This window comes from Cynocephalus volans, chromosome 6 (assembly GCF_027409185.1).
Source record: "Cynocephalus volans isolate mCynVol1 chromosome 6, mCynVol1.pri, whole genome shotgun sequence".
NCBI lineage: Eukaryota > Metazoa > Chordata > Mammalia > Dermoptera > Cynocephalidae > Cynocephalus > Cynocephalus volans.
In genome coordinates this window covers 159,618,823-159,635,490 of record NC_084465.1, presented here as the reverse complement: position 1 = coordinate 159,635,490, position 16,668 = coordinate 159,618,823, and the positions used below count along the sequence as shown (strand labels likewise).

General features: G+C 50.0%; 1 protein-coding gene and 1 long non-coding RNA gene across 2 annotated transcripts in view; one reads left to right on the top strand and one right to left on the bottom strand.

The window, feature by feature from the left end:
- Nucleotides 1–8,314, bottom strand: part of PHF2 (PHD finger protein 2) — a 103,795-nt gene extending 95,481 nt beyond the window's left edge. Inside the window, exon 1 of the mRNA XM_063099522.1 lies at nucleotides 8,170–8,314. Within this exon, the coding sequence (XP_062955592.1) occupies nucleotides 8,170–8,267 (98 nt within the window). The 5' untranslated portion in view covers nucleotides 8,268–8,314. The remainder of the gene's footprint in view (nucleotides 1–8,169) is intronic.
- Nucleotides 8,315–8,494: 180 nt separating this feature from the next.
- LOC134380676 (uncharacterized) lies at nucleotides 8,495–16,668 on the top strand. The gene is made up of 3 exons (XR_010023904.1): nucleotides 8,495–8,737; nucleotides 10,153–10,307; nucleotides 15,369–16,668. It is a non-coding gene; the product is annotated as an uncharacterized LOC134380676 (long non-coding RNA).

The following is a 16,668-nucleotide window of genomic DNA, read 5'->3' as shown; positions in this document are numbered from 1 at the left end:
AATCTGAACAGGGACAATCTGAACAGGGACGTGGCTTTGGCACACCCTACCCTCCTGGCCTCCCCACGGGAACCCCTAGTTCCTAGCCCTGAAGGAGGATCCCCCACCCACACCCATGCCCAACCCCTGTGGAGGCCTCCACTGCTCCTCTGGTCAGAACACTCACTGGATCTTCCCCTCCCAGACCACCCAGCTCTAGCAGTAGCTCCAGACTTCCCACCCCAAGGACCAGGACACTGGGAGTCTGGTGAGCTCCCCTGGCAAGCCTCAGAGCCCCGAGTCCTGGTGGCTATCCTACTCAGTTCAGGGAGCAGTGCTGGGCCATCTGCCCAGCCCGAACATCTGGGTGTGCACACAGCAGCACCATGTGCATGAACACCACGAGTGTGCCCGGGCAGGCGGTGCCCTGCACATGCGTGGTTCTGAAAATTCAACCACCACATGTTAAAAGGTGATTACAAAAAAGATAAAAGTGCCAGCAATAAACAATCCGAAAAGAAAATTAAGAAAATAATTTCACTTACAATAATATCCAAAAAAAATAAAACAGCTAGGAATAAGTTTAACCAAGGAGGTGAAAGACTTGTACACTGAAAGCTACAAAACACTGCTGAAAGAAATTAAAGAAGACACAAAGAAATGGAGTGACATTTCATGTTCATGGAGCAGAAGACTTAATTAATACTATTAAGATGGCAATGCCAACCAAAGGGATCTAAAGATTCAATGCAATTCCTAACACAATTTCAACAGCCCATTCACATGGAATTACAAGGGCCCCAGATAGTCAAAACAATCTTGAAAAAGAGGAACAAAGTCAGAGGACTCACACTTTCTGATTTCAAAACTTAGTACAAAAGTGCAATAATCAAAACAGTGTGGTTCTGGCATAAGGATAGACATGTTTACCAATGAAATACAAGTAAGAGTTCAGAAATAAATCCTTGGTGTATGATCAAATGACTTTCAAAAGGGGTACCAAGACCATTCAACGGAGAAAGAACAGTCTTCAACAAATGGTGCTGGGATAACTGGATATCCACATGCAAAAGGATGAAGTTGGACTCCCACCTCACACCGTTACAAACATAAACTTAAAATAGACCAAAAACACAAATATGAGAGCTGAAACTATAAAACTCCTAAAAGAAATCGTAAGGGTGAATCTTCATAACCTTGGATTTGGTAATGGATTCTTAGATTTGACACCAAAAGCACAAGCAACAAAGGAAAATATAGATAAATTACTTTATTAAAGTTTGAAACTTTTGTGCATCAGTGAACATTATCAAGAAAGTGAAGGGCTGGCAAGCTAGCAGAGTTGGTTAGAGCGCGGCCTTACAACTCAGAAGTCACGGGTTTGGATCCCCATACCAGCCAGCCACACAAAAAAAATAGAAAGTGAAAAGACAACCCACAGAAGAGCAAAACAAAATTGCAAATCATGTATTTGATAAAGGTATAGTATCCAGAATATATAAATAATTCTTACAGCTCAGCAATAAAAAGACAAATAATCCAACTTAAAAATGGGCAAATGACTTGAACAGACATTTCTCCAAAGAAGATATACACAAATCACCAATAAGAACGTGAAAAGATGCTCAACGTAATTATCACTAGGAAAATACAAGTCAAAACCACAATATAATACCACTTCACACCTACCAGGACGGCTATAATTTAAAAAATAGGAAAATATCAAGTGCTAGTGAGGATGTGGAAAAATTGGAATACTCGTAACATTGTTGGTAAAAATTTAAAATAGAGCAGTCTCTGTGGAAAATGGTTGGTTACCCAAAAAATTAAAACATAGAATTACCATATGATCCAGCAATTTCACTTCTAAGGACATACCCCAAAGAACTGAAAACATGTCCAAACAAATCTTTGTATATGAATGTTCATAGCAGCATTATTTACAACAACCACAGATGGAAACAACCCAAATGTACATCAACTGATCAATGGATAAACTGTGGTATATCCACACAATAGAATATTATTCAGCCATAAAAATCAGTGAAACACTGACACATGCTACAATGTGGATGAACCTCAAAAACAGTATGCTAAATGAAAGAAAGGTTACATATTGTATGATTATATTTATATGAAATATCCAGAATAGATAAATCCATAGAGACAGAAAGCCGACTGGTGCTTGTCAGCAGCTGGTGAATGGGGGAAAGGGGACTGACTGCTTAATGGCTATGGGGTCCACTTTGGAGTGATGAAAATGTTTGGAAACTAGATAGAGGTGGTGGCTGCACAACATTATGAGTGCACTAAATGCCACTAAACTGAACACTTTAAAATGGTAAATTTTATGTTATGTGAATTTTGCCTCAATTAAAAAAAAAAAAGAAAAAAGTCTGTTTTCTCCATCTGCCTAGACAGATTCCTCAAAGACCTTCGGTTATGACGCTCTGAGATCAAAGCCAGTCACTGACTATAATTCTAAGTATGTTTTTCCCTGGATGACCCAGCACTTTGGTGGTGGGAAGAGTCCAGGAGAAAACTAAACAGACCCTGCACCCTAAAGCTCAGGGCCCAAGACCCATTCTGGAGCCCACAGTTGGGGTAGCCCACCTACCACCAAGCCAAAACGCTGAGAATCAAGGTAGGCAGAGGTAAGAGCTGAAGACAGACAGAGACAGAGATGGACGCACTGCAGTAGGATGGACCCTGAGACACTTGGTGCTCTGAGACCAGGAGGGAGCTTAGAGAGGAAATGGCCTCCCATGACCTGGCACCATTTGCCGCCTTCCTCTGTGACAACGTTTCTATCCATGTTGCACTGTCGCAACTATGGACATGAGCGGTTACCAACACCTGGTATTTGCTCAGGCCCTTGAGCCAGAGTAACGTAAGCTGGGCGCCACCTCCTCACCCGCACCCTCTTGGAGGTGAGTGCGTCCACATGCTGCAGGTCAGAGTGCACCCAATGGCATCAGGAGAGCCCGGGACTTTTCCCCTGGCTGCTCTGTGTCTGTGCTGAAGATGGGGATGACGGTGTGACCCCTCTCCCCAAATAAGATGACGACCTGAAATAACCCCTAAGGCATTCAATACTGCCCGAATGTGAGCTCCTCAGCACTATTAGTCAACATCCATAACTTTAAAAAACCAGCGGATGGACTTGTTTTACGCACACCCTGAATTTTGGGGGGTTAGATTCTTCCAGTCCACTCTATCACTGAACACTATTTTCTGGCCCACACTTACTCCCAACAGTAAATCCTTCTATTCTTTTGGAATAAAAGCCTGGCACGTGGCAATGTACCACAAGGAGATGGCCAAAGAGAAGAGGGTGCCAGGGTGGCAGAGTCCTCACCAAGCATCCCAAACCTCTGCCCAGATCTCAGGCCATCTGTAGCCACACCCGATGCCCAAGTGGTCCCAAACAAATGTGGGCTGCAATTCAGTTCATACTAAGCACATTTCTAGCCAAATATTTCCAATAAAAGCAAACATTCTGGCAATGAAGAGGAGGGTCCACCAAGCGGCTTCCATCAACACACCTCATTTGGAAAGCATGGACAGACAGAGACGTCTGTTTGTTTCCTCTAGGAGTTGGCCAGACACTCCACCCACCTCCTCCAGAACTTTGAAAACTCATACGGGGGCAATTTCTTGTTTTAAAACGATTAATCATTATTCCTAAACACATCACAATGCTATCTCCATGAGAAGGGTCCTTTCCTCCAGTACTCAGGCACCTGATCACCCAGATTTCAATGTTGGTCCTTGACCCTGGCAGGGCCTCCTTTCCTTGCAGCACACACACTCTGATGACCAATGCTTAGAGCTGGTCTGCTACCCACTCTGTGTCCCTGGATACCCCTGAATGTGGCTCTGCCCCAAGGAGCCTAAGGCTGATTGGACTGGATGAGAACCCTCAAGGCCAACTCCATCCTGAGGGAGAGGACACAAGGCCCTGGGGAGGAAAGCCGGTGGAGCCCAGACAGGTGGACAAGCGGGAATCAGAGGGAACCATGCCAGGCAAGTCTTATCCACTCTATCTCCAAGCACTTCCAGAATCTGACCCTTCTACCCACCCTGTAATAAGCCCTGTCTCTCACCTACACGGTAGCAGTCACCTCCTTGCTGGCTCCCTGCCCCCCGGTCCCAACTGTCCCCACAGCAGCCAGAGGGACACTGTCAAAACCTCAGTCTGCTCCCACCCCTCCTCTGCTTAGAGCCCCCCCGCCCAACAATGTGGCTCCTATCTCCCTGGCCATACCTATAAGCCTCCCCATGTGGCTTCCTTGCCCCCCACCCCCCATTTCCTTGTCCCACAGGGCTTTACTCATCTTTCTGTGACACGACCCACCAGACTGATAAAGATCTCCCTACTTGCAAGTCTGATTCCCATAGAAGAAACCCCATAAGAGGCAAGAGATCTGTCTGGTTATGCTGGGATCCCCACGGCCAGCTTTGAGACCCATACGAATACATGCCCAACAAATATTTACTGAAGAACACTCTTAAATGAAACATTTGTCACTGAAGGGACCTTCACAGTTTTTAAGCTCTTTCAAGTCAGTTTTACTGATTATGCCTCCAAAAACCCTTTGTGTCCAATAGACAAAGCAACTAAAAGAGGGCCAGAAAGCAGTGGTTTAAGGATGTCTGATACTTTAATAGAATCATTCCTATTCCCCAGAGATAGAAATTCTTTAAATCAAGTAGGTGACAAGGTGAGACACCGGTCATCTACCACATTGCTACAGGCAGGGGTACAGGGCATGGGGCATGTTTTCTGACCTCCGCAGGAAGACACAGTCACAAGAAGGGACAACAGCGCTTGGCCCACAGGCTTGCACGAGAGTAGGGCCCCTAAGAGGAGAGAACAGGTCTCTAACACATGTGAGGGGCCACAGGTCACCATCAAACGGGGCAGACAAGACACCTCCAGTTACTTCCTACCAAACCCTGCCTCAAAATCCATCCCTTCCAAGTCAAAGCCCGCATTCTGAGGCAGCACTGCAGTTGGTGCCAGAGAAGACCAGCTGGGCTGAGGTGCCCCAGCCCCAGGAGCAACCAGCCAAGGTCAGGATGGGGTTGGAGAAGAATATTGCAGGACTTGGTGAAGAAGCAACTCAAGCATGGCACATACATACCAGGTACAGCCGTCCTGCACAGCGTGGCCCGAAAGGAGGGCATCTTTCCCTTCCCCCACTTGCACTCCCTCTCCAGGGAATACAGGATGCAGGACCCCCAGGATGGAATGCATCATCTTCCCTCCCCCAGGTGACCACTCTGCTCAGCCCAGCCTGTGCCACCCCCCTTCTTGGAGCTCAGAAGGTGCTCTGGTGCTGGGCATCCATGCAGAGGTAAACTCACTCCAGAAGCAAGCTCTGGCCCCAGAAAGGGTCTGCCTCAATCAAGTTCTCAGCCACCAAAGCTGCCAAAAACAAAGACGCAGCCACTGTGAGTGTGGGTGGATGAGACCCTCTCCAATTCTCCCCAAAACGGAGCTCGCTGGAGGAATGTGATGTGATCACAGACGGGAGGGACTGAGGGTTTTTTACTCTAACAGTTATGTGTTTATTTTTACAATTACTGAGTATGGCAAGTTATACTAATGTTCTATTTCAGGGAATGATACAAAGTTTCCTTTTAAAAGAAATACTCGAGTGAGGAGACATGAGAATTAAATGCGATGTGGGATCCTGGAAGAGAAAAAGAACATTAAAGGGGTAAACTGGCTAAATAAATCCGAATAAAGTCTGTAGTTAAGTTAACAGCATTGTACCAGTATTAACTTCTTAGTTTTGATGCCAGTACCATGGTTATGTAAGATGTTAGCTTCAGTGGAAGTGGAGAGAAGGGTATAGGGAAGCTGCACCATCTTTGGAACTCTTCTTTAAGTCTAAAATACCCTCAAAATAAAAAGTTAAAAAGTATTCATGCTTTTAAAAAGTGAGTTGAAATGTTAAATATGAAGGAGATAATAGTACAGGTGGGAAGCAGATCTGGAGAGAATCATCAGGGGCCATTTGAGAACATATAGAGGTTGAGAGACACACACATCTGGTCACACACCTTCATGTCACCAGTGAAGAACCTCCCCATCACAGCACCTGCCCTGAACCACCCCAGGACCAGACACACCAGGAGGCTTTCTCCCCTCAGGGCTAACTTGGCAAGTGACGCTTCATTAGATGCGTGAAAAAATGTCTCCCACACAGTGGAGGGCCAGAGCTACCCCAAATAGGAGGAAATAAATCTGTGCTTATCAACTGCCTGTGTAGGATCAAAGACCTCTGATAAGAAATAAGGAGTTAAGGCCTCCCCAAAATATCCTCTTTAAGGTGTCAGGACTGATGACATCTCCTCTGCCACAGCAAACGACACCAACTGCTCAAGCCAGCTCTCAGCCCCTCTCCCCTGTCTGCCCCTCATTTCTGGGTTCTTCCCTTCCCAGAGGGTCCCCCTGGGCAGCAAGACAAAGGTCCTCCTGAGCTCTCTCACCTCCTCCAGTCTAGGCACTGAGTTGGGCTGCAGCAGGGAGCGGGTACAGGAGCCTAGGGGGTTCTGCAGGGGGTGACTGCTTGTCAGGCTCAGGCCCTGGGTGGGGTGGGGGGAAGGGAGAGGCCCCTCCACTTTCAGGGCTGTTTGGGGCCAGTTTCTCAGCGTCTTAGTCTGAGTCCTGAAGGCTCTCGGCCTCTTGATCTGATCAAGAACTTTACTGTAATGGATGCCAGGTGGTAGGTGTGGGTAGAGGCCCTGTTCTGGGCATAGCCCACTGTTCACACCCAGTCTCCCCTGTTCTGAGGAGTCTCCACAGTCCTGGGCATCCCCAGGAAGGCAGCTCAGGAGGCCCAGGAAATTTCAGTGGGCGTCCCTACCCCACAGACTCCTGAGGGCGCGGAGGTGGGATTCGGGCCTAGGGCTGACAGACCTGCGCAGGCCCCTTCACATCCTGACCACCTGGCTCCCCACATGTGAACTCGCAGGACTGAATTTGAGGCCATAGCCCACTTTTAAAGGCCACTGGCTAACCCTGAAGACTCACTGTTAAAACCCACAGGAGGGTCTCCTCACTGGACGGAGGATCAGGGACCACCCACCAGCACACCCCCTGGCTTCCTCCAGGTGCTCCTGGGGCCCAGAGGGCACACAACCCTGGCCAGCCGCCGGCCAGCCCTCCAAGGCCCAAACACATCCCACAGGCAAAGTCAGAGGCAAGAGAACCTGTTGGAGCAGTTTGGGCACGAGTATCACCTCCTCTTCCTCCTCCTCCATTTACTTCTGGGTGGGAAGGGACCTTGGCTTTTAAAAACTAGACACAAGGCCAGGTCATGGCCACGGGCAAGGGCCAAGAGGACGGGGGCTTTCGGTGTCTCCAGGCGTTACCTCCTTCCCCCTCCCCATCTTGGAGAGTACAAAGTCATGTCAAAACCGGGGTGTCCCTGCCTGGAACAGAGAGGAGGGGAACCGGGAAAGGTGAAGGCCAGGGAGGAGACGGCAGAGTCACAGCCTCCAGCCCGCACAGACACCCTTCCGTCAGCACACGCCCGCGGGCCCGCAGGCCGGCCGGGTCCATAGCCTTGCGCGGGCCGGGGAGGGGTTCTGCCCGCCCGGACAGGGTCCGGGGAATCTGGCGGGCCGCGGCGGAGGGTGGGCGCGCCGGCCGCCGCCTCGCCGGAGCCCCGGCGGCCGCCCCAGCCCTGGCAGCGACGGAGCCCGCCACTCGCGCCTCTCCCGGGACCCGCGCCGGGCCGCGCGCCCGCTTCTCCCGGCCCGGCCGGCCCCGAGCCCGCGCGGGGAAAGTTCCTGCAACTTCGCCGGGGGGAGGCGGCGGGGGCGCCGGGCCTGGGCCTCCCTCCGGGCGCCCGGCCTCCGTAGCCGCCGCGGCCCCGCTGTCAGGCGGCCCGGCCCGGGCCCGGCGCCCCAACTTCCCCGCGCCCCGAGCCCACCTCCCGGCCCGCGGGCCTCGCTTTGTGCGCGGCGCCCGGGGGCGCCCAGCGCGGGCCCCGGGCACAAAAGGGCGCGCGGCCCGGCCCTGCCCGACCGACCCGGGCGCCCGGAATGCGGCGGCGGCGGCGGCGGCCCGTGCCTCACTCAGCCGGGCCTGCCTGCGGGCGCGCGGCCGGGGGCGCGGGGCTCGGCCGGGCGGGGGGCCGGGCTGGGCCGAGCGGGCGGCCGCGGCGCGCTCACCTGCCGTGGAACCAGTCCTTGCAGGCGTCGCACTCGATCATGAAGCGAGTAACGTCGTAGGGGAGCCGGCAGACGCAGTACACGGGCACCGTCGCCATGTTGCCGCGCCGCGCCGCCGCTCGGCCCCGCCGCTGCGCTGCCCGGGTCGGGCCGGGCCGGGCCGGGCCTGGGGCCGGGCCGCGCGGGGGCGGCGGGGGCGGCGGGGCGCAGGCGGCGCCGCGGCCGGGAGGGGACGGGGACGGGGGCGCGAGACAGCCCCCGCGCGCGCTCCCGGCGGGCGCGTCCACACAATGCCGGGCGCGCTGGCTGCAGGGGCCGCGCCGGGAGCCGCCCGCCGGCCCGCGGGGCGCAGGACGCGAGTGTGCGCGGGGGACGGGCCGCGCGCGGGACACAAAAGGGAAGGGCCGCGCGGGGGCGGCGGGCGGGGAGCCGCGGCCCCACCGAAGGGACCCCCGGCCGCCGAGCGGCCTCTACGTCAGCGCCCCGGGTGGCGCCGCCTCCGCCCGCCGGCCTGGGCCGCCGCTCCCGCCGCCGGGGAGGCGGGCCGGGGGACTCGCCGGGGGAGAAGGTGGGCCCGGGGACCGGGGGGAAGGCAGGCGGGGGACGCCGAGCTCGCAGGTGGGCGGGCGGGGGCCCCCGGGCGGGGACGAGAGCCCGCGGGATGTCGCTCCTGGGCCAGGAGGCGCAGAAGCAACTACTTGGCCCTAACTTTGTGCTGAGCCGGGAGGACGCGGGCTGGCGTCCCTCCTCCTCCCGTCCCGCGTTCCCCACCACACCTCCGGCTCGACTTCCCCTTTCCCTCGTTCTCGGCGGAGGACTGCCAGCCCGCCACAGACTGCCACCCTCGCAGGGGCCCGTGGACTCTCTGATGCGCAGCCACCAGAGGAGGAAGACAGCACTCAGAACCCGCGGCCGCTGGCATGGGGTCAGCCCTGTAAAGAGGGAGCTTACCTGGCAGTCGAGCCACCCACAGACCACGTTACAGCCCCTAGGCCCCGGAACCTGAGCGGCGGGGGGGACCGTCCACAGTCCAGAGGCCTGGCATCTGTGTCCCCGGGAGCTGAGCCCCACAGGACAGAGGAGAAGAACCTGGAGGATCTACGGGGTGGTTCTGGGCCCTGCACCCTTTCCCCTGGAACGGCTCTCCAGCCTCACCTTCAGTGCCAGGCTCTTTGGTGTCAGGGGAGGGGAGGAGGTGGCTCTCAGGGATCTTTCCACAAGGCTTCTGTATGAGGCCCTGCCTGCCCCCTCCCCAGTCCCAGTTTCTTTCTTGCCCTCCCTGACCTGCCCTCCCTCCATCACTATCCATCTTTCCCCATCTTCTCTCTGCAAGATCTGACAAGGGATCTTTGTCAAGGCTCTGGGGCCCCTCCTGAGCTGCTGAGGGACCATTTGCTCAGAGTCCACTACCCTCCCCCAGTAGAAGACCCCTCAACCACAGACTCAGGGCAGCGCCCAAGGCAGAGCCTTACCTGGGAGGATGGACAAGCCTGGGGAAGGGAAGGTGGGAGGAGGAGGCTGGGGACAGGGGGAGGGGAGAGGAGAGGGACAGGGACTCCCCTCACTCACCTCTGAGCTGTCCAGGATGGAGCACAACAAGGCCTTCCTGCCTGAGTTCCTGCTGTCCCCCTTGGTTTCCTTCCTCAGGGTGAAAGCCTGGGTGGCTCTTCACATACTAAGGTTATGCAAAAAAAATAACTATTAAGCCATTGTCTGTCATTAGCATCTTGCTGTGAATTAGTGCAGACTAAGAAGGGCCTGAAGGTTACAGTGTAAAAGGAAGCCCAGAGAGAACCCAGGTGGAGTGGGTGCTACCCTGTTACCTGATAGACACACGTTCCCTTGCTCTTGAAGTAGCACCGAAGCAGTCGTGTCATCAGTCCCTGAAGCCTGACACTTCTGGAGGCTGCAGTGGTGTGGGGAAAGCAGCCCTGACTGTGCATTGTCCTCCATCTCTTCACACTTCCATTTCCTTGTTTACAGATAATGATTGCGGTTATCCAACATTTACCAAATGCTTGCCAGGCACAGAGCACAAGGAGTTACCAGCATCAGCCAGACCTTTGTAAAGCACTTAGCATATCACCTGTGTCCTGATGGCTGCTGTCACACACTCAGACTCACGCCGGTGCTGTTAGGTAGGTATTACTGGTCCCATTTTACAGAAGGGAAAACTGAGGCTCAAAGCAATCAAATGCCTAGTCAGAGGACATCAGCCTCCTGGTGAGAGGAAGGAGGGAGCAAGAGAGCAAGAAGCCACACTTCTCCATGTCCTGAGCCAGTGCTTCTTGCCCCTCGGCCACCTCAGAATGTGCTGGATGCCTCTGTCCACTCCCCCCAACCACCTCCAACCCCTGCCCCCCGACGGTCTGCTGTCTTAGCCCACCTGCAGCTGCTCCCGTGCACACCCACCAGATACTACTTTCCTGTGTTTCAGACCCTTCCATGCATCTTTGTCCGCTTTGCCACCGGCTCCCTCCGTTTGGCTTCTCCCTGTGCCTTCCCTTTTCTTTTCTCCATCTCCTCCCAGACACACACTTCTCCCCTCCTCCCTCCGTCCCTCCCTCTCTCACTCATGCATTTAGATATTTATTGAGAACCTACTGTGTGCCAAGCACTGTTGTAGACGTTGAGGACTCAGCAGAGTCTCAGCTCTGTTGGAGTTCACGCTGCAGTAAAGGGAGACAGCTGATAAGTCTGGAAACACGAGTGCATTGGGTGGAGCAAATGGCACTGGGTAGAGGAGTGGGCAGAGACGCCCTCTGAGAAGGTGGCCTGGGGGTAGAAGCCAGGCAGGGCTTGGCTGCACAGAGAGGGCACAAGAGTAAAATGAGCTTACTCCTGCGGGGCAGTTACGGGAGGGAAAGGGCCCAGAGAAGAGGAGGGCAGTGGCCTGAGAAGTTCCAGCGGCATCTTGCCCCTACACCACATTGCCTCTGGCCCCAAACTTAGCGACCCCCTCTGCTTGTCTTCCATGCCCGCACAACTACAGCATTGCACACCAGCAGCGAGCGTGGGGGGCAGGCGTGTTTTACCCCCCTTACGACTACATGACACATGCAGCCTATTCCAGTGCCTCTTTGTTCACTCACTCACCAAAGTGCACTGAGTGCTAGTGCAGGGGTTTTTTAAATTGTGATTAAATATACATAATATAAATATTCCCATTTTTAACGTAGAGTTCGGCAGCATTAAGTACATTCACACTGCTGTGCAATCACCAACACCGTCCGTCTCCAGAACTTTTTTCAGCTTCCCCGACTGAAACTCTGTCCCTGTTAAACACTGACTCTCTGCTCCCCACTCCCTCCACCCCTGGCAGCCACCGTTCTACTTTCTCTATGAATGTAACTGCTGTAGGTCCCTTGTATAAGCCAAATTGTATAGTATCTGTCCTTTTGTGACTGGCTTATTTCACTCAGCATAATGTCCTCAAAGTTCATGCTTGTTATTCATGTGCCAGAATTTCCTTCCTTTTTAAGACTCAATAACATTCCGTCATATGGATGAACCATATCTTGTGTACCCATTCATCTGTCAATGGACAGTTGGCTATGGCGACTGATGCTGTGAACACGGGTGTGCAAACGTCTGTTCAAGACCTGCTTTCACTTCTCTTGATTTGACGAGGATACTTCAGAAAGTTTGTGGAAAAACAGAAATAAAAGATACCGTGAATCTTTCCACAGACTTTTTGAAAACCCTTCGTATATCCAGAAGAGGACTTGCTGGATCATATGGTAGTTCTATTTTCACTGTTTTGAGGCACCATTTTACATTCTCAGCAGCAGTGCACAAGGGTTCCAATTTCTCTGCATCCTCCGCAACATTTTCTGTTTTATTTTTGTCTCCATTTTTTGTTGTTGTGTTCTTGTTTTTGTTTGATAATAGCCCTCCAAATGGGTATGAAGTAATACCTCATTGTGGTTTTGGTTTGTATTTCGCTAATAATTAGTGATGTTGGGCATCTTTTCATGTGCTTATGGGTCATCTATACATCTTCTTTGGAGAAATATCTGTTGAAATCATCTGCCCATTTTTTAAGTTGGGTTGTTCATTTTCTGGTTGTTCAGTTATAGAATTCCTTTATATATTCTGGATATTAACCCCTGATTAGATACATGATTTGCAAATATTTCCTCCCATTCTGTCAGTTGCCTTTTTACTCTGTTGATAATGTCCTTTTTTGAAAAAAAAGATGACCGGTAAGGGGATCTTAACCCTTGACTTGGTGTTGTCAGCACCATGCTCTCTCCCAAGTGAGCAAACCGGCCATCCCTGTATGGGATCCGAACCTGTGGCCTTGGTGCTGTCAGCACCACACTCTCCCGAGTGAGCCACTGGCTGGCCTGATAATGTCTTTTGATGCACAAAACTTTTTAATTTTGATGAAGCCCAAATTATTTATTTTTGTTATTGTCGCCTGTGCTTTTGGTTTTATATCAAGGAAATCCTTGCCAAATCCAATGTTATGAATTTTTTCCCCTGTGTTTCCTTCTAAGAGTTTTATAATTTTAGCTCTTACATTTAGGTCCTTGATCCTTTTTTTTTTTTTTTTTTTTTTTCCGCAGCTGGCTGGTTTGGGGATCTGAACCCTTGACCGTGGTGTTACAAAGCCGCGCTCTAATCAACTGCCCTAACCAGGCAGCCCTTGATCCATTTTGAGTTAATTTTGGTATATGATGTAAGTGTCAAACCTCATTCTTTTGTATGTGGACATCTAGTTTTTCCAGCACCATTGCTGAAAAAATTGTCCCTTCCTCACTGAATGGTCTTGGCCCCCTTATTGAAAATCATTTGACTATACATGTGAGGCATCATTTCTGGGCTCTTGTATTATTTCATTTGTTTATGTGGCTGTTTTTGTGCCAATACAACAGTTTTGATTATTGTAGCTTTGTATTAAGTTTTGAAATCAGAAAGTGTGAGTCCTTCAACTTTGTTCTTTTTCAAGATTATTTTGGCTGTTTAGAGTCCCTTGAGATTACATATGAATTTTAGGATGGATTTTTCTAAAAAAATTTATTTCTTAAAAGACATCATTGGAATTTTGATAGGGATTACAGTGAACCTGGAGATTGCTTTTAAGAGATTAACCTCATAGCACTAGTAAGTCTTTTATTTCACGAACAGTCTTTTAATCCATGAACACTGTGGCTGTTTTCCATTTATTTTTGTCTTCTCTGTTTTGAGCAGTTTGGTAATTTTCAGTGTACAAATCTTTTGTCTCCTTAATTAAGTTTATTCCTGAGTATTTTATTCTTTTTGATGCTATTGTAAATGGACTCTTTTCTTAATTTCATTTTTAGGTTGTCTATTTTTAGTGTATGGAAACAAAACAGATTTTTAAATGCTGAGTTGTATCCTGCTCTTTGCTGAATTTGTTTATTTCTTCTAGCAGGTTTTGTGTGTGTGTGAGTGTAAGAGTGTGTGTGTGTGTCTGTGTGTGTGTGTGAAATCTTTAGGGTTCCTAAATCTTGATAATCTTGTATGACATCTGACATCTTATATCATGTCATCTGTGAACAGAAATAATTTTACTTCTTACTCTCCAATTTGGATGCCTTTTAGTTGTTTTTCTTGCCTAATTGCTCTGGCTAGACCTTCCAATACTGTGTTGAGTAGAAGTGGCAGGAGTGGTCATCCTTGCCTCGTTCCTGATCCTAGAGGAAAAGCTTTCAGCTCTCTACCATTGAGAATAATGTTAGCTGTGGGCCTTTCACATATGGTATTTACTATGGTGATGAAGTATTGTTTTATTCCTAATGTATTGAATTTTCTAATCAGGAAGGGGTGAACTTTGTTTAATGTCTTTTCTACATCAATTGATATGATCATGTAGGTTTTTATCCCTCATTCTAATAATGTGGTGTATTACATTGATTGTTTCCTGGATGTTGAACCATCCTTGCATTCCAGGAATAAATACTACATGGTGATGGTATATGCTGCTGAATTCAGTTTGCTAGTATTCCTTTGAGAATTTTGGCATTGATATTTATAAGGGATATTGGTCTGTAGTTTTCTTCTAGTATCTTTGACTTTGATGTCAAGGTAATGATGGACTCATAGAATGAGCTTTAAAAGTTTGAGAAGAATTGCAGTTAATTTTTCTTAAATGTTTGGTACAATTCACCAGTGAAGCCATATGCGCCTGGGCTTTTCTTTGTTGGGAGATTTTTGATTACTGACAATCAAATCTCCTCTTCAATTTGATTATCTCCTTACTAGCTATTGGTCTATTGACTTTTTTTATTTCTTCGTGATTCAGTCTTTTTAGGTTGTGTGTTTATACAAACTTGTCCATTTCATCCAGGTTATTTTGTTGGCACACAACTAGTGCAGGTTTCATAGCAGTGAATGAGGTGGACACATTCCTACATCCGTGGAGCTCATAGGTCAGAGCAAGAGACTGGTCTGGAGTGCATGATGTCAGAAAGGAGATACTAATTCTAGGTTGAGTGTGTGTTTTTGTGACAGAGGAATTTATTGGGTGGGTGCATAGAGAGTTCTAAGAGTGGGCCCTTTCTTGGGGTACCTGAACCAAGCCGGTCTGCTCCAGAACCAATCGAAATGAATAGTGCCCCATGGGAATTTAAGCCATCTGTGTTTTTCCTGCTACGTATGAAAGTGGCCCTTCTTGTTGGCCATCTCTAGGATGGCCCTGTGATATTTGAATGAACTGATTTTGCAGACAAGAGCCACTCAGCCAGGTGACCACATCATTTGCAATCCAAAAGGGTACTGTTAAGAAATCAACAGAACATAGCAAATCAGGGCTATCCTTGGCAAACTGCAATGGGGGTGACCTTCCCTACAGCCCATGCTGGGGTCAGTTGAGTCTGCAGGGATGGACATACACAAATACCAGGAGTAGGCATAGTTTGATGCAGTCAGGGTGAGTCTGCACAGGTGCCTCCGGCTGTTTGCTGCCTGAACTGATGGAGCATATAGGACCATTGTGGCCAAGGCTGTCCTGGGCCTCCACCCTGAGAAGCCTGGTGCTCTGCCTGGGTAATTCCCACCTGTCATGAAGGTTCTTCCTCACAGAGGTTTCCCCACACCTTTCTCCCACCCCCACCCACGTAAGTTCCTCCTTTCCTCTGAATTCTTCCTCCACAGAACTTACTGATGTTGCGTTTTTACTTGCATTTATTTTTTCCTGTGTGCATTTCATGTGACTGCCTTTCCCCACTCAGGTGAACTATCCAGCTCAGGGGGGGCCTGTCGCTGTACTGCGTGGGACACACACAGCAGGCACCTCTCCTACTGGAGGACATCCTTGGGGGCAGCTCTCTCTTCCATCAAGTTTATTCTACTCTCAGTTTTTCTCCGTTCTCATGGCTGTGTCCTCAGCAGCAAGCACAGCACTCCCTTTGTCCTCGCAGGCAATGGTATGAATGAAGGTAGAGACAGTGAACTATCTTGAAATTCTTGCCTTTGGCCTGATTGTTTTGGGAATCGTAAAAGAGCCAGGGGGAGACGTTAGAAGTTCTGTGTCAATTGAAAAATGAAGAAACTGAGGGCAAATTAAACCTAAGAGGGAAATGTTCACCCTCACTAGAAATCAAAGTCATGCAAATGAAAACCCATTTTTACGTGTCAAAGTGGCAAAGGCCATTGCCTTGACTGTGCCCAGCAGCTGGGCAGATTCAGACAAAGGGCTCCTGGGCCCTGGCAGGGAATGCCAGGCCATGTCTGGGGGCCAAGTCGGTGGGAGCACCAAAAGACTCCCACCCCAGAAACTCCTTCTGGTGAAATGTAAACCAGGAATAATAACATGAAAGATTGCGAGACTCCACTACAGGGCACCACGGACACCTGGAGTCTGGGGGCCATCCCGGCACACCCTATCCTGCCTCATAGCCTTCAAAGGGTCACAGCACTCAGGACACCCCAGAGCCTTGCCCTCAGGGTGGCATGGGCTTTTCTCCCTTCCCCATGGTTTCCCTCTGCCAGATGTTCTATCGGCTGCTTTCCAGACTGGCTTCTCTCATCGCTCCATCACATGCCCACCCCCCTACACCCCATCTTATTTTCCTAGTTTTCTTGCCTGAAATATTATTTGTACACATGTATATTGTCCCCTCAATTCAAATATAAATACCACAAAGGCAGGGGCCTTGCTGACTTCTGCCCCATGGGGCCTAGAGCAGAGCCTAACAAACTGCATAATTACTTGTTGAACCATGAGTAAAGCGGAGTCCAGCCCCACTGGTGGGTAAAGACAGGCAGGGACTCTATCCTGGTGAACCACACTATGGGTCCACGGAGCTATGGCAGGAAGTGGAACATCAGGGAAAAGCAATTGGGAAAAATGTTATAAAATATGTATAAAGAACATGATTATTTTTTGTTAAAAAAAATATAGAGATATATATATAGATATAGTGCATAGAAAAAGGAGAGCACACAAATGTTTAACAGGTCTCAGGATGATGGAATGACTGGTGAATTTTCCTTTATATTTTTTAAACTTACCACAATAAATATATTACT